Here is an 18900-nt window from a genome sequence, read left to right as displayed (position 1 = left end):
TGTATTGACCTTAAACTAGGCTAATTAGTATTGACTGTAGTTTAGAGAGAGAGAGAGGAAACATATGGACAAATGGAGAGAATGCCTCTTGCCCTCACTCTCTCTGTGCCTCTCTCCTCTCTATGTAACTATGTGTAATGCATATGCTGTACTCATAGACTAAACAGTGCTACAGTGTCACATAGACAGATCCCTACATCCCCCTGTAACAGTGCCTCCTGCTGTTATTCACTTTAGTATTAAAACCCCAGTATGGCGCATCACAACCAACGAGAAAGTTTATTGAGTGCAGATTTTCCAGGGGAAATCAGAGTGCTTGTTAGAGCAGAAAGTGAAGGCAGAGGGGAGTGGAAGTGAAGCGAGGAGAGGAAGGAAGAGGGTGCAGGGAGTACATAAAAAGTGTCAGAAGAAAATACTGTGTTCTTCCTCGCAGGCCTTTATATGTATTTTATTTTTTGGGGGGGAGGAAGTTTGTTTTTAAGTTGTGGCTTTTGTTATTTTTTCCCTAATACCATAAGCTAGTGAAAAGACTCTGGCCAGCGCCTTTTTAGTATCGGATTAAAAGACACAGTAAAGGCACATGCCAAGTTTCCCCTCATCAAGTGGTTCATCTTATCTTGTTGCATAAAAGACAGTGTTGTCAGGCGTGGACAGAGTGGCGCCATTCTGTCCTCCCACCATGCATTTATCTGCCATGTTGAGTGGCTCTGCCCTGACTGCTTGTCAATCTGTGCCTCTTAGTGCCAAAACTAAGTATGTGAAGACAGACAGTGAGAGAGAGTGAAAAGGACAGAGAGAATGAGAAAAAGTGTCAATTTTATTTAGCCTTTAGTCTTAACTTGTGCAACTTGACTCTGGGCTGCTTCTCGACACCGCCATTGTCCTACCATAGCATGGTCTATACCCATAAAAGCTCCCTTTTTCCCACATTTTATATTTAGATGTTTAAGATGACTCACTCCCATATGAGTGGAGAGTACAGGACGATCTATCAGAAAAAGGAGCAGGATCTTCCTGGCTTAAATCCTTAACACTGCTGTACTTTGAACAAGAATTTGTATTCTTGTCATTGGTTAGGGGGAAAGCAAGCCCTGCAATTTCTCACTGGGCAGCTGTCAGAAACCGCTGCTCCTCTATTAGTGGGTTTGCAAGTACCAGGATTTGTCACAGACATTCTTTAAGTTACAAGCAAACACACTTTTTAAAAAGTCATTTGTTCTGTATTTGTTAAGTGTTAACAGGCCATATTTTTGATGTCCTCCTTTCTGCCACACACAGAGCTATTTGGCTGCGTCTCATCAATCTTGGGATTGATTATTTGATGTGGTGGCATTAATTAGATAGTGGGACAAAAACCTGTTTCACCAGAATGGAGGAGCTGAATGGACATGATAGATGGATGTAAACCCAAGCGTACTGTGAACTTCTAGATTAGAAAATATGCCATGACCCTTCCGTTTTTTTTATTCACTCTTTGAAGTGTGTTATTTATGGTGAGAATGGATGCTGTCAAGTCAGATTTATATTGAATTCACTGAGTAGTGCCTGTCGGTCTTAAAGTTCAAAGAGCTTTTGAAACAGCCAGCTCTGTTTTCCTTGTCTCTCTTCTCTGTCGAGCTATCTGACAGAGATGAAATGTGGTTTGAAAAGGACACGGTCAAGGACGACAGAGCAAGGATGTGTTTTAGCAAACACTTTTACTATGCATTGAGCATGCACTGGGCAGCTGCTTAGTCATAATCTGACATACACACACGCTTCCTTGTGATAAGGTAACGCCTTCACCATGCGGCTGAGGAAGCTGCAACAAGACTGACTCGAGTGCACAAATAAAGGCCACATAGTCACACCTCTAGTGAGTAATTTGTATGCTTGTATGACTGTATCCTGGGCATGTGGGTTTTTTTGGCTGAGTGGATAGCTGAGCTAAGGAACAGCAGACATCTACTCTATGACGCCAAAATAACGTTCATTTTCCTGCAACCGCAACAAATTAAAATATGTATGAACGGACCAATCTTAGTCTTTAGAATAATAAAGTAATATTCTGACGACTGACATGGTATTTGCTGAACAACAACATATTTGCAAGATTGTGTAAAAAGTATCTTGCAAAAATGTTTTTTTATAGTGTGGCTGAGGTTAGGCACGGAATCAAGTGAGAGTGGCACTGAGCATGTTTATCCCAGGGGCGTGGAGTCTGGGCTGAACCGTCTTGGCTCTTTCTGCCTCCCTGGAGTCACGGACATCGGCTCTCATTTATTTTGGTCAAATTAGAGGAATCCCCAATTTGGTCCTCTCTTTGCACTACATGGCTGGAGAAACACAGTTGTTGATCAAATGTCAAGCTATCTATCTCGATGCTGTCACTTATTAAGTGGAACAGAGTAAAAATACCCAGACTGATGCTTACTTGCCTTTCTACTTTGCCTGTTTGTAACACAACAGTTGTGCTGCCATGGCAACGGTGCGGTTGCGTTTGATATGAAGGCTTGCATGACGTTTATTCTCATTAATCTGAATATGGCTTGTCAACAGGCTCTGTCTGCAACGACACAAGCCCATTCAATACACTAACACACCAAACACACAGGTACTGCTACTACCACCACTACTTCTAATGCACATCGCAATGGCACGACCAACACGCTATACGTCTTTGCAAAAAAAAAGGAGCGAGAACGCACAAGTAACAACATCAACCGGCCTGCAATTTCAAAATGTGTAACAGCAGTGCCAAGGTTTAGTCAGCGTAAATATACACTCAATCACATGTCCAGTCTCAGCTCTGTCTAGCATCTTGTTGAGGTTAATTGAGTCTGTGCTCATGCATAGAGGCATGCACATACTGCGAGAATTGGCAAACACAGACTGTATCTCTTAGCTCTTCCTGAGTTTCTTTAAGCTAGTTGAAGTAACAAATTAACGCTGGCTTTTAAAAGTTGAGGATTTGATGAATGTTTGTGTGCAGCAGTTCAGTTTATTCCTTCCAAGCTGGACCTGTGTCAGAAATGATGCAGCTATATATTATGTGTGTTTGTTTTTTTTTCTTTGATTAAAGAAACTATGTGGGAGACTTTTGACCTTGCGCCATTGTGCTTCTGTGTTAGTGGCGATGTTTAGAAATGACATGAATGAACCCTAAAGTCTAGTGTGTGAATGCACGCATGAGTCATTTTTCAAGTTCTTACATGGACAGTCCTGTGTGACTGATTTGGTAGAAAAAAAAAAAGAGGCACCCACGTGTCATCCATTGTGAGTGTTCTCTTTGTCTGTCAGGAGGTCACCAAAGCTGTCAGCGACTCATCTTCCTTAAGGCCACTAAACACACGCTAGTCAATGTGTATGAATGTCTGTGTGTGGGTCTTTATTGGCGGAGGGCAGTTCAGGGTACGTTTAGCACTGAGCGAATTGCAGCGGGAGCAGTTTGGTCAGCTGTGATTAGCTGTAGAGAAGCTGAAACATTGAAGGTGACTACAGCGGCACCACTAATGCCTGTGAATGTCACTGAAGCCAGGACACGAAGTTTGCCCTAAATTTGTGTCTTTGCCTCTGGAAACTTAGTATTCAAACACTTTACTCATGAATTCTTTTCAGGATGTACTCTGCTGATGACATCCACACTGCCCCTTCACACACACACACGCGCACACACACACACACACACACCTCACAGATATGTATTCTCAAGCCAAAGTAACAACTGCATTAATCTTTCTCTCTGCTTCAACAGGGGTGATTTACACTGCTGGTATCTTGGACTGTGAGACCAAAGACTCCTATTGGCTTACAGTCTATGCCACGGACAGAGGGGTTACTCCCCTGTCAGCTTCTATTGAAGTCTTCATTCAGGTATCCACATTCTGCTGCGAATGTTCACATTATACTAAACATGCACAAGAGACCTTATCCAGAGACCTTATCTTTTGATTCATACTGCAGAAACATGAATTGCACAGACAGAATTTTGGCGAGTACAAGTAGGATTAGACTTTAGTTTTTAATATAAAGTCATCAGTTGAACCTCAGTTAATCACAAAAATACAGCATACAGTTTTTTGTGTGTTATTACAGGTGTGGAGTTTGTCCCAAATGAATCACTAATGTGCCCAAAACAAACCAGTAGCAGTCAGAAAACAGCCAATTTACGCTGAATTACATTTGGCCTTTGCACATGAAGTCACACAAATAGGTTTGTGTAGCATTTCTGCCATCACACTCAGTACAACTCAGTAAGGGCTTCTTGCAAATCTGCAGGGGGAGATTCTTTGATATTTGAAAAGATAGTTTGGGTGGAGTATTCTTTGCTTAATGTCAACCACATTTCCAACACAAATTATTAAGTTTTGTTCCCTTCTCGGCTTTTACCCGATATTCATTATACATTCAATATTTGGTTATACACCAAGCTTTCCCGATATTATGCAATTTGCAAACATAAAACGTCCGACATCCTTCTACTGCAGAAATTATGACATCGTATGAAAGGCTGCTGCTAACAGGATTACCATCTATCATTGATAGATTCGCACAGCCTGCAAACATCTAACTGCAGGCTAGCTTTAGTGTCACATCCAAAGTAACAGTATTAATCTAAGCAATTACAAGTGTGCTACTCTCAAAAATGCTAATGGTGCTCAGTGCAGTGGATAACTATAGCAATACTCTGCCTGTGAGCAAGAGATACACAGTGGAGGGAATTCTCTGCTTCAGCCTCTATTTTACTTGGCACTTTGTAATCCACTGTCTAAACACTCAAATACAAACATCACTGCTACAGCGCTGCTCACCCTTTGGGGAAGAGTGCAGCAGCGTGTAAAAAAAACAAACAGCCTTTTTCTGGCTTCGGGATATTCAGGTGTGGTGGTGTGATGGGTTGCTTAACTCCCGGCCTCTTCATCACAGACAAAAATAGGGAGATTAATCAGGCACAGGTGTTCCTCATTCACCGGCTGAACCATGTTGGCCCCCTGTGCCTCCCAGCATACACTCAATCAACGCTCTGTTTGCCATAAATATTCTAGATCTATGCTGTAAGAGGGGAAATTAATTTGCAGTGCATTTAAAGTGTGACATCCACGACATTTTCTGGTGAATTCATTTCCACTCCGTGATTGATAACAGATCAACCCAGACCCGCTCCATGCTGCTTTTCATTGAGTTGTTGATTAACAAAGATACTAAAATCTGCAGATACATTTTCCTCACAACGATGCAATATTACCATATGTGCTGGTTTAGCAGACCAGGTTTTAATGACACACCTTCAGATCCAACAAAAGACAGTTAAGATACAAACAACACTGCTCATTCCTGTCCTTTACCCAACCCCTGCCTTCTCTCCCTCCTCTCCTTTATTTCTCCCTCTTCTTCGTCTATTTTTCCTTCTCCCCTCTTTCTCTCTCAGGTTGAAGATGTCAATGACAATGCTCCCCTCACCTCGGATCCTATCTACCACCCAGTCGTCATGGAGAACTCTCCGAAGGATGTCTCAGTCATCCGTATCCAGGCGCAGGACCCTGACCTCACTGCCACGCCCAGTCGTCTGAGCTATCGCATCACCGCTGGCAACCCGCAGAATTTCTTCTCAATCAACCCCAAAACAGGCGAGATTCACAAACATACACACAAATGATTGAAACACCTTGGTTGCATATTTGACAGTAAAATGTGGAAGACTAATGGCATAATTAGTCATTTTTCCCCTTCTAAACAACTAGTAATTACCCAAGTCCTTTATGTTTATATCTTTACATTCCTCTGAAATCGCTGAAATTTTCTTTCATCATTCCCCTCCTACTCCACATTCTTATTCAGTAAAGGCAACAAATTAAAAAGACTTTTGCGCCCACACAGTCCAACATGTACGATGAGCTGTCCAGACAATCTTCACTGCACTCTTAACCGAATATTGCTTCCAGTCTTCTTCAGGGGTGAAAGCTCTTTGTAGTGTACTTGAGAAAATAAGTGTAGTTTTTTTTATTAAGCCAGTGGTGAATGTCTTCTAATCATTAAGGAGTGTACAGTCAAGCAATTTCCTTTTCCCATTACCTTTGTTCCCTGAAGAATGGCCAAAGTTTATATCTGTGCATTCTGTGATATACAGTAACATGAATAAAGCTATGTTTTTCTAACATGGTTATAAAAAGCCTAAAGGAAACCAAGGCTGAAGTTAGCAAAAGGTTTCAGGTTACGTTAGGGATTAGTTTTTTATTCACAAAATACTCACAACCATCATATGAGCTCCCCATAAGCCCTCTACTACGAGATCAATATAGGGTCTTAAAGAGTCTGAGTTTCTGGATTGATGCTCAGGCAACCTGTGGTTGTACATTACCTCTTCTGAGCCAGCAGGAAAATACTACATGAGAAATTAAAGCCTGTGAATGTGGGGGGAAAAAAATGTGCAAAAAGATCAAATTTTCAGCCTGTTCCTGTCCTGACCATGCAGCCTAATTGGGTGTAAAAACTTGCTTTCTGTTTTATGTAATAGTTGTGGTTCTATTTTTGTCTAGTTGGATTGGGCTGTAAAGATGGGATCAGAAAGTGCTTTTAAAGAGCACTCCACCAATTTACCAATTTATCATTGTACTCCCATAATAATGTTACAATGTTGATGAACAATTTAAAAAAAAGAGTCGAAATCGATGTAGCAGAACTGATTATCTTTTTTATTCAGTGCATCCCTCTTCCTTGTCAAAATCTTGCGCTTACATTACCCACAGTGCAAATTGACCATCACTAGTTTGATTTGGGAGATTTCATTGTTGAAATTTCGGTGTGTTATGCTAGTAGTGGTTAATGTACCCTTAAGCCTCAAGCAAAGATGAGGAGAGGGAAAAACGTTTGGTAAGCTCACTTCTTTCTAACTCCACTCCCTCAGAATTTTTCCTTTTTCAAACTTGCAATTTTCAGCCTCAAATGACATTGTCTGAAGCAATTTATCCAATTTTACAAAGCTTCCTCTGGAGCCACAAACGCCTATGTACAACATTTCAAACGCATTGTCACAGTGTTCCTCAAGATCTGTACATTTGGCTGTGCAAAATCTGTGGAATTTCCCTTTAAATTTGACAATGTTGAATCTAAATATTAATTTTATACACACTTTCCTGCTTTTAATCATCAGCCAGCTCTAACCAAAAGACTTCTTTTTTTAGACTTTTTGTGTAACCTTAGTGTTGATATACTTTGCGTACGTATATTATTAATTCATACTTTCTCAAAGTGTTTCTAAAACTACAAACCTTTTGCTGCACATGTCAATTTTATGTGCTTGCAAAAGCTTTTTTTAGTCATTCACACGCTTGAATTCCAGGCAGAACAGGCTCATAAAAGATAAGTTACAACTGCAGCATGTGGACTGAATAACATTAAACCTGATCATCATTTCAAAATTCAGGATCTTTTATGATCTGTGTAAATGACAGGTCATCACTTTGAGATCTTAATCCCGTACTTTTCAGTCTTGGTATACATAATTGCAATTCAATGACAAAAATCTCCACATTTGAAATGTAGAAGAATTAATATTATATCTGAACAAAATACAAACTACCATTAAGGCAAATGAATTCAAAATTGTTTCATTTTTGGCTGCCAAGTTTGAGGTCTAGGGAGGACCTCGTGCATTCTCAGAACAAGTTTTGCTTGAAGCTTTCATTAAAGAATTATTGAAGAGGTGAAATGTTTTATTTAAATCCTGAGGAAAAAAGTGGTCGATTCTGTCTCTGCCCTAGATTAAGTTATGAGAATTTCAGTAAACAACAAAAGGCACATTTGAGCTGTTTGAGGGAAACGTCAATGTCATGTTCACAGATGGCCTATATGTAACATGTCAGTTATCAAACCTACGGTAGGAGGAATTCCCCAATGGTGTGCTGCTGCATGTTCGTTCTGTTTGTATTTACATTTCTCCTCCTGTATTCCTCTTCAAATAGTCTTGTGTGCACTACAGCATCATGGATACATAATATTGACAGTATTTAGGGAAGCAGACTTGACTGAACTAGGGTGAAAAGGCAAATATTGATCACAATAGAGGCATACTGGTCCTCACACACTCGTTAACATGCAAACTCCTAACGTAGCGTACTCATGGCCGTTTAGAATCCTTGAGAATAAAACATGATTCAGGTAATGTATCTCCTGGCAACAATCAGTTACTGTGTCTGTACTGAGGCATCCATCAGATGTGAATGTATTTAACAAGTACTTGATTACAAGCAATGTGCATAACTCCAACTACTGTATGATTCGTGTGTGTGTGTGTGTGTGTGTATGTATGTGAGAGAGAGAGAGAGAGAGAGAGAGAGAGAGGCAGAGAGGCAGAGAGAGAGAGTGGGAGTGAGAGAGAGTTTGTGTGGCAATTTAATCAATTGATTAATTGGTTACAGCAGTGCGTTAGAAAGGGCAGCTCTATTGCAATGAGTCGATGAAGATGATGCCGCCTCATACAGTATGAAACTCCACGAGAGTGCGTATCCACATGTGTTCATCCGTCTGTGTGAGCCCCAACCCACGCACAACAGCTGTACAAAAATAATTTGCCTTTGTGTGTACGAGAGTGTGTGCGTCTATGTGAGTTGTGTGTGTGTGTGTGTGTGTGTGTGTGTGTGCCACAGGGGAGAGTTTTTAGCCATCTGAGCCCTGCTGTCTGTCTCTGTCAAAGACCCACAGTATTTTGTTATCTGTTACTCATTAATTCTATACAAGGGAACTCATCCTGATGACTATCTTTTCCACACTGTGATAAATGAACTTCCACAACAATGCTGAGCAATTGGTTTTTAATGTTTCATGCAGTCTTTTTCTCTCAGACAGCAACGACTTCACGTTGGCTTCCGTTGGACTTTATTTGAGGATACACCTTATTCTGCAGTTTTAGAAAGGCACGATCGCCATGTTTGCATTTGAATACATCACCACCATTATTTTTACAATAATGTGACTGACACTGCCACTCAATAGTTTGGTGATGAGACCTGATGATTCAGTTTACCCCGTCAAAAACTTTCCATGTACCGGAGTGATTTCATTGGATAGATGAATAAACAAAAACCCGGTGATTGATTTGCTTTCATGAAGCAGCTATCAGCCACACTATGACCTGAACTGCAGACAAACCCCTTCAAGTTTCAAATTGTTTTTCAAAACTAAGGTTTGGGGTGGTTCAAAGCAATACATTTTTCAAGATCAGTCTGAAGTGTCAGTTTTTGAGGTAGTGCAACAATTCCCAGAATGTATTGAAGCGAAACTTTGAATGAGCGCAAAGTGTGTAAATGTGCTGTGACAGCTTACAGTGCTGTCTGTTTGTCTCTGGGTGTGTGAGTGAAGCCTACCTCCTGTGGGGGTGAAAACAGAACAGATAAGTGTTGACACAGTGTGTTGGATGGAGTGTTACTTGTAAAAGCATGCATGTTTGCTGAGTGCTGTCATGGTGGCTGTGTGACCTTTTTTTTTTTTTTTACAATCCACTATTGGCTTGTATTGGTTTTGTTGCATCAGAATATTAACAAATCAACTGTGTGTGTTTGAGGCAATATTGATGATCAACACTGAAAAAAAGAATTTTGAAACCTCAAGTTTATATTTTTATTGCGCTATTCCCCTTAGATGGTTAAGAAGTTGGCTATACTTAGAGTATTTAATAGGAAGGGGGAGAAGTAAAGCCACTGGACCTTTACATACATTTTATGTGTGCGCGACGGTGTGGGTGGCAATTTTTTATTCATTTTTTCTCATGTCCAATTTAAACGGAGGGTTGTCCAGCTGTAAATGGGCTGTGAGGTGTAGATCATTGATTTTTGTTACCCGCGCTGTGTTCTGCTGAACAAGCCCCACCTCCCCCCTCCAGTCTCTCTCCTACAGCTTGTGACCGCTGCTCTAGATTTACTCCTAATTTGCTTAATTGAAGTTAGCCTGCGTAGCAATCTCAAGGTGACACTGTGATATGTGCGAGCACGAGAGTGTGAGAGTGTGAGCGTGTGTGCACCATGGTTTCAGTCTATCCACTGAGTGTTGGCTGCACAGATATTTTAAGCATCCAACATAATCCTACTTCACTGCAATGCTTCATTACACTGAAACAAACACATCATCGCCATTCAAGCACATTCAGAGCATTCATTCCTCTTAAAAAATCCACACAGAAATTATTTCGGAATATATATGTGTATGCAGTTACTTGTGCATATACCTGTGTGTGTACGGATGCCTTCATCTCCTCATTCATATAGCTGCTCTGTCATCCTGTGTAGAGTGCTCTGTGCACATACTGTGAATGAAAATAGGAATGCTACAGCAGACGAGACAGGTATTCCTTTTCTAAACAGAAACAAAATAGTACTTCATTGCTTTTATCAGTGCAATTTTCTCTGTGCATTTGTTTTCATGTGTTTGAATAAAATAGATCCAGGCAGTGACAAATGTGGCCATTTATTGTGTTTGGTTGCTCTCATGAGAAATTGAATGGTATACAAGGAACATGATCAACAACGCTCATTTCTCCTGAGAAAAACACGAGCTGGCTTAGAGTATTGTAAAGCTGTCATATAATTGGCTGCATCTGCTTGTGAATTAATGCCTGCATTTTTTTTTTCTCCCCTTGTTTCCCTGCTAGCCAGAATAATGTCTGAAGAGCTTTTGATTTGTTTAACTCAGTTTAACTAAGTTTTTACTGACTAAACCTAGCAAATATTGATTGATTGACACAAACTGTGTCAGTGTTTGTGTGCGCGCGCTTGTGTAGGCCATCTTTGTAGTTGTACAACGACGGCGAGCCACCAATGATAGAATAAGAAAACACTGAAATAAAAAGAAAAAAAAACAAAAAGCGTCAGGGGAAAAAGTAGCTGTCATTGTCTGTGATCTCCAGTGAAGCATGCTAGCGTTTGTCAAACTGTCTAACCGTCTAACTGTCATTTGACTAATCTGGTTCGATCAAAGCTGTTATCAATAGCCTCGCTCCTTCCCTCTGTCCTGGTGGCATGCTGGCCAACTGAATGACCCTCAGCTATACAGTGCCATATGAGCATGTGCCAAATGCTGTCGTCTCTGCCAAGGCTGCAGGCTGGATTTTTTTTCAGCAATATGTGTGCGCTTGAGTATATGCAAGCACGTACCCACTAAATTTTACGTGGAAGGCTGTCTAATTGGAAATTATTTTGGATTTCAAAATTTTATCGTATTTGGAAACTTGCGAGGAGAGTTGATGAAAGTTGTATTCACACTAACCTCGGATCTTAATCACCCAGGTGCAAATCTGTGTTTGTGTAATTTAAAGTTCTCCTTTTTTCAGGGCTGATCACCACAACCGCAAGGAAACTGGACAGAGAACAACAGGCAGAGCACTTCTTGGAGGTACAAAAAAATATGAACAGTGTTTTATGGGTTTGTAGTATTATTATTTATCGGGCCCTGCCACCTGCCACAGCCCACTATTAACAGAGACAGGGTAGAGGACAACCCTGGCAGGTCCTCAAGGCTCCATAAACTGTGATGAATGTCTGTAGTTTTGGGCTCCAGGTTTAGGATTTTCTAAATGTAATCATTCATCATTGGTTATCTTCTCTACTCAGGACGGGAACACGGAGGAGAGGAGTTGGTCTGCCCAGCATTTGATAAGTGCAGGCACTGGGCATACAGATAGCTCAGTGATTACCATTTCTGTTGGTCCTGCTGCTCTGCATGCAGATGAACCTGATAATCAGAGATCCTTGACTTTAGAGACATGAGCAAACTTCTACTTCCCCAGACTTTTCTTACAACTTATTAAATGCTGTTGGATCTGGAAGCACTTTGCCCTTCTACAAAATAGAATGAAATAACCCACAGTTGACCCACAGTACTGCACCTCTGTGTTTTTGCTTCTGTATTGCCAATTGACTTGTCTAGACTCTTTGTTCTGTATTGCTCAGCTCCGGTACAAACCTGGCGTATGACAACACATTACAAAATGAAAGCAAAAAAAAAAAAAAAGTGTTAGAAAGAAGATTTCATTTAACAGCATAATATACATAAACATTCACACCTAAAAGGAGTTTAAAATTGGGGGCAAAGAAGTCTTTGTTGTTGCATCGTCCTGTCCTGTCCTGTTCTGAGATTTCAATAGGAATGTCAGTTCATGAATGCCACCCACTGCACCGCCTGTCAGTCTATGCTGCCTGTTTGTAATTAATAGTCTAGTGAGCGGTCAGGCAGGCAGCAGTGGTGTTCACCCTGATCTGATCCAATTGATCAGTGATCAGACCTCTGCCTCTGCCTCTGCCTCCAGTGGATCAATAATACAAAGAGATTTCCCGTGAGCTCAGCTCCACATGGTCCTGTACAGCCATTCAGTGGGAGCCCAGTTGTTAATAAATGTATGCACTCACAATCAAAGTCCCACACACGTGACAAAACTCTGTGGTTACCATTGATGTGTGTGTTGTTTTGTATGTTTCACTAGGTTACAGTTATAGACGGCCCAGTTACCACCCGCCAGTCCACTGTGTGGGTCATAGTTCACATTGAGGACGAGAACGACAACCCGCCAACCTTCCCGGAGGTCACCTACCGCATCAGCTTGACCGAACGAGACCGCAACAAACGCGGTGAACCGGTCTACCGTGTCTTTGCGTATGACCGGGACCTTGGAGCCAATGGCAATATCACCTACAGCATCGTTGATGGTAATGAGGATGAAAAGTTCAGTATTGATCCCAGGACTGCTATGGTGTCATCAAAGAAGATGGTGACAGCGGGAAGCTATGATGTCCTCACTGTGAGTTTCATATATCAGGTTTAAAGCATGATCTTTGTTTTGTTGTGTTTTTTTAATTTAAGTGCTATATGGCCTAAACGTGACTACTGAGGCAAAGAATTGTACTCCCAAGGTGCTGCTTTGCCAATTACAGTTTCTAGTTACAATTAAATTCATAGCCATGGGCTTCAATTTGTTTGTACGGCTCTACTTTAATGCATGTGCAAAGTTGTCAGGGCACTGTTACGTTGTTTATTTTTCATCAGACACAAGGTATAAGAGTGTGTATGTTTTGGGGTAGTTTCGTGGCCAATGAACTCAGAAGTGCCAGGGTGGGTGGAGTGGCTTAGCTGAAGTTGTGTTTAAGCACATCAGGCGTCACAGTGCATTTTTGATACTCTGGCATGAAAACCCTCAGACTTCACCTTATCCAAAACACAAGCAAAAATTTCAATTTGTGTGGCTTTATTTGTGTACCAAATTCTTCATACTAACAACGTATTCATCCTGCTCCAGATGCTTTTACATATGCACGGCAGAAGCCTCAGTTTTTCTTATGCGTGTGATTCACTGATTAGCTGGTCATGCCCTTGGAGTTTGTTGTGCTCAGTTTCAGTGGAAAAGAGCTCACATTTAACTTGTGAAAGTCTCTGTGTCTCTTTATTTTCCAGGTTAACGCTTTTCAAGAAGTAAATCATGGTTTAAATAATGTATTTCGCTCACAGGCTCTGCTCTTCAGTGAGCACCACTTATAATGACATATTTCACAATTACCTCTCATGTAAGATCCTCCAAAGATATAATTGATCTATTTTTTTTTTCAGTGCTTTGAAATGCAGAGCAGACCATAAAAGGTCAAACAGGGACAGCCACCCCATTAAACTATAATTGCAGGGATCAGTTTTGAGGTTAGCGAAAATATTATGGATGGATGGGATGTTTTCGCTGAGGTGTAGGTGTAAATACATGTAGGTACCATATCAGTGTAGAGCAGATGAGTATAGATCTAATTTATTTTTGATATTCTGTACAAAGGTGGATGGCCAGAATTCAAGTACATACTCATTTTAAAGTTTGCTTGCCCTGAAACATACATACTTGCACTAGATCCTGTGTAGAGATAAGTGCAACTTGCAACTTGAAATTTTCTGTTTCACCATTTTGCTTAAATTCCCAAACTTTTGATCTATTGGCCTCGATGTATCAGCTGAATGTCTGGATTCTCAGTATTGTTCCTTCTCTTAGATCAAAGCTGAGGACAGCGGTGATCCCCCCTTATGGTCTACTGTCAAACTCCATGTAGAGTGGATTCGCAAACCTGTCCCTTCGCCTCTGCCCCTACTATTAACCCAGAGGTACTACAATTTCTCTATTTCGGAGACAGCTGCTGTAGCTCAGCCGGTGGGAGTAGTCGCTGTCAGCCAGTCGAGCACACCTGTCTGGTTTAATATCATCGGTAAGAAGATTTATGTACGATACTAAACTAACAGGCCAGGAAACAATCCATATTCATTTTCTTGTGCTGTCAGATTCATTCAAATTCAGGGTTTTTTAACAACTATAAAAAAAAAATTGCCTGGCCACACTTGCAGCAATTAACTAAATCATTCTTGTCATTTGTCATATTCAAATTGTATTTAAAGCTGGTATCCAAATGTTTTACTTGATATATTGAAAACTTAATTTGGCTTTATTCCAGAAGCCATCAGATTTGTGAGTAAATAAACACTTGTGGGTAAAAGAAATGATTGGTTTACCTCGAATTTCCCCTTGAGGAATGAATAAAATGTTTTCATTTGAATTGAACTGGTATATCCATCTACACGGTGGGGTATCACGATAATGCTTTTGCGAGATGCTATTTGGCTATTTGGGTCAGACTTCTCCTGGATAAGCCAGAACCAACACACTGGAGGCGATGTATTTCACACCATGCAAAGGGATGGAAAGGGATGCAAATGTTACATTTCTTAATTCAAACTTCAGGCTTCCTGACAACAGGTTTTCTGTAACTTGGACATATTTCCATTTCACTTTTTGGGGAGTGCATCTGAACATTTTGGAACATTAATTGTTGTTGGATATTTCTCATAATCAAAATTAGCTCGGCAAAATCGAAAAGGCCACAGACACATGCTGTAGTTGAGATTGATTGTACACAGGCAGAATGCAGTGCCCATATAAAACATTTCCCTTTATAGTTTATTTTGCCAAAAGCAAGCTGGCAAACAATGGACAATAAAAGAATGTCTTCTGCTGCTGCTGCTTGAGCTCTGGCAGAAACAATGAGTCTTCTCAGGGGCATAATGGTTCCTTACTTGTCCACCAGTTTAAAATGAGGGAGCTCTATTCTGCCCTTTGATATAAGTGTTGGAAAGAATAAAGAGTACTACAGTTCTGATAAAAAAAAAAAAAGTCTTTGTAGAGACCCAGCTGCCTTACTATGATACTTCTATGAAAAAGAGTATTAGTTGATTAGCTAGCACACATCAAGGATACAGAAAATATAGATGTGGTGGTGCTGTAATTGTGAGGGAAAGCTCAGGGAATATTTCACAATTTGTTTGCACAGTAGTTGAGGGTGTGGTGATCATCTTTTTTCCAAACTCAAGAACTGAGTATCTTCCAATAATGAATCACATTCCCCACACTGTACTAAAGTATTCAAAAGAAAGGTCCACTTGCATTGTGAAAAACGTCAAAAGGTCGACTTTGCAGAGTGCTGTACATACTGTAGATAATACAGACCTTTGATCAGAGAAATATCCCTGACTGAATATTCATAATCTCTTGCTTTTTCTGTCTCTCTCTCTCTTGCCGTTCAGGCGGACGCCTCGCCAGAGAAATGTTCTACATTCCGCAGAATGCTTGTGGGAGAAACTGCTCTCTCGACACAGGTCTGGTCAAAGCTAAGTTTGCCGCACCTATTCCTCAAATGCCGCAGGACTGTAGAAATTCAGAAAAATTCAGGAAATGCAGCATACAGTACCAGGATGTTGTTCAGCCAAAGGCAGTATCAACTGATCTGAGCTTGAGAAAAAAAAGATTTTCACAGAACTCCAAACTAACACCACTACTTTGTTATCTCTGCCCAGACGGGACATGTTCATGTCATTAGTTCAGCCACTACACTGCTGAATTAAAGGGGATGTGACACAGTCAGCCTCTAAATGGAGTGTTAAATGTAGTGACTTCTATTTGAAGAAATACCTGACTATGTTTTCATGTTAAGGCAAAGATGCCACTTAAGAAGTTAATGGATATCGCCATGAAACCTCCCCAGTGGATACTTAGATTAGTTTTTCTGTTCAAATATAAAAATTAGACATTATCTAATTAAATATATGCTAATTTGCACACATTTCCAGGACAGAAATGTGAACATTAGATAAAGCCAGGTTTAAAATTCTTGTTTAACTTTGTTAACATATTAGAGCCAAAGGTTTTGAAACAGCCATAAAAAAGGATTTGTTATTGTGTTTTTATGAATAAAACATATAACATAATACAAATAATATGAATCAGGCTATGAATGATATATGATTAAACCCCTCTGTGCTATGAATTTAGGGGAAATCTACAGACACAAATAGACAATGTATAGTGAAATAAACACCTAAATGCATATTTTGGATGTTTTCATTCCACCAGTCTGTAAGAAGACATGGTATGGAGACAAAATAGCCCAAAATCTAAAAAAAAAATGACCAGTGCATGAAAAAAAAGTGTTTTCGCTTGCTGTGTCTCGCTCTAGGAGCTTGCCTTATAATCCCTCTGCAGGTACAGACAAACCCAATATATATTTTGTTACAAGTAGGGAAAAGAAAAGTTTGGTACTCTGTGTCACCACTGAAATTGATCTCAGGGGGCAGTGAGAGAATGTCAATTATTGCAATGTTTGTATTTTTTGGGTTGATGCTCATGTCTGTCATAGCATTTATATGGCCTCTTGTGCTGGTAGAATATGTGACACAAAAAATACAGGGAAAAAAAGGCTCTACAGCGCCTGCTGTTAATCAAAAACTCCACAGGGACTCATTGAGCTATTAGTTATGTCTGTTGCTTATCTGCTGGCAGTTTTTGCCTTAGATTAAGACAAAAATCTTAGATTAAGACAGAAACTGGGTGAGTAATTAAGACAAAATGGAACACATATGGAACACAAATTATTAGCGATTTGGCCGAACACTCATTAAAACATTCATATCCATATATTTTTCAAAACTAATTCATAATGTATTGAGTACTACTACACAATTTCTCCTACAGACATATACTGTTAACCTGTTCACTTATTGTATCACTGTATTATTGAAACATTCAGATGCTACCAAAAATACTAACTGAAGCATTATCAAACCCCCCCGAGAGCCACCCCTAGCAGACGGGAGAGAAACGATAATTCTTTCTATTTAGAGACTACAGACTGTGACTTCTGTTTTTCTTGATGCTCTGAGATTGTAGCGTAATATTGACCAACCTGTCTGCCACAACAACAACAAAAAAAAAAAAACAACAGAAAAAAGGCAACTCTCCTTGGTTCGCTCCGACTCAGCACGCATCAGTGGTCCTGTGAAAAATGCTCAATCAGTATTCATATGCTGAGGAGAGCTCAAGCTCCCAGATATCTCGAGAGAGAGAAGCTGGAATGAGACGAAGGATGGTACTGAATACCTAACACATATCAATCCTCTCCCTCACTCTAATCAAACATTAAGCCTCTAAACTGTACACTCACCGCCTGTGGAAAAGACCCGGCTGCAGGTTTTTGATCTCTGAGATGGGTTGTGTTTTGGAGTGATAAGACAGATGTTTGTGTGGCTGTTAACAGCTCTCAGGCTGCCAAGTGGGTTCGGTGCTACATTGCATTGCATTTCAGTTCATTTTATTTCACACACCCTCCAGCTCCAGATGCAGGCACCTGGCCAAAACAATTACACAGTAATAACTTAGAGCACCTGAGTTTAGCACGCAAAGTGAATACAAAATGACTAAAACTCCGAGTGCATGTGTGTGATTCCAGGGAGCTTTGACATGCAGTTTGACCTTCAAGTGGGGGTGGGGACTCTCGTCGTGGCCAAGCCCCTGGATGCAGAGGTGCAGTCTGTGTACAACATGACTATACAGGTGACAGATGGGACCAACTTTGCCACAGCACAGGTACTCACACATTTGATTTGTTATGTGCTGGCACTGCCTCTTATAGACTCCAGACACACATCAAATTAAATTATTGTTACCTCTTTCGAGGGGAGTTGTTTACGCTCAGCTTTCCTACTTCCTACGCATGCATTCCCTTTTTCTGAAATTATCTCTTGCTGACTATGAAATGTGCTCTTTGTTGCTCTGTGATATTTCCTGTGCTCCTGCTGTCTTGGCTGGCCTACTAGGTCTGCTGTGTAAGAAAATGCTTGATACCAGTGGATTAATGGGATTAACTTGGGGAAATAAAGGTCAATTGTTTGACTAGATATAAAAAAAAATTGCCCACCTCCCTCTAAGAATACCCTGTCCGGCTTGAATAAATAACTGTTGCTTTGACTATAGAGATTTAGTGTAGATACTGTTGATATCTATGCTTTGCAAATGAAAAATTCAAGGCATAACACTGCCCTGCAGCTGTAGCTAACACTACGCCAGAGCTCTTATCTTTAAGGATAATATACCGAGCACAATTCTACTAGCATGTATCTATCTTTCACTTTTCAAACTCCGCTTCTGTCTCTTTGTCACTTAGGTTTTCATCCGAATACAAGACAGCAACGACAACCCCCCGGTGTTTTCACAGCCGGCCTATGATGTCAGTATCTCAGAGGATGTACCAGTTGACATGGAGCTACTGCGGGTTAGAGCGTCAGACATAGACGAGCGTGCTCGTTTGAGCTTCTCCATCTATGGCAGTGTAGACCCAGCCAGTATGAGACTGTTCCGGGTCAATCCGAGCACGGGGGTAGTCTACACTGCAGACAGGCTGGACTATGAGGCCAGAACACAGCACATCCTCACTATTATGGTGAGTAGAGAGAGACGCGTGTGTGTATATATGTACATGTGACCTCTTCCAAGAGGTCCTCCTCTTGGCAGCTGCCTCACTTAATTTTCGCTGATTTCTTTCATTTATCACCTCCTGCAGTGCTATCAATATTCATCTCTCATTT

General features: G+C 40.7%; 1 protein-coding gene across 1 annotated transcript in view; it reads left to right on the top strand.

Moving 5' to 3' along the window:
• LOC139212867 (protocadherin Fat 3) overlaps positions 1-18900 on the top strand; it is a 58133-nt gene that overhangs the window by 5963 nt on the left and 33270 nt on the right. The window contains exons 4-11 of the mRNA XM_070843424.1: positions 3734-3852; positions 5408-5606; positions 11300-11361; positions 12449-12763; positions 13988-14198; positions 15568-15639; positions 17766-17902; positions 18480-18755. Coding sequence (XP_070699525.1) covers positions 3734-3852; positions 5408-5606; positions 11300-11361; positions 12449-12763; positions 13988-14198; positions 15568-15639; positions 17766-17902; positions 18480-18755 — 1391 coding nt within the window. The remainder of the gene's footprint in view (positions 1-3733; positions 3853-5407; positions 5607-11299; positions 11362-12448; positions 12764-13987; positions 14199-15567; positions 15640-17765; positions 17903-18479; positions 18756-18900) is intronic.

The sequence above is a fragment of the Pempheris klunzingeri genome, chromosome 14 (assembly GCF_042242105.1).
Source record: "Pempheris klunzingeri isolate RE-2024b chromosome 14, fPemKlu1.hap1, whole genome shotgun sequence".
NCBI lineage: Eukaryota > Metazoa > Chordata > Actinopteri > Acropomatiformes > Pempheridae > Pempheris > Pempheris klunzingeri.
The sequence above is the reverse complement of the archived record's forward strand: the minus strand, read 5'-3'. Positions and strand labels throughout refer to the sequence as shown.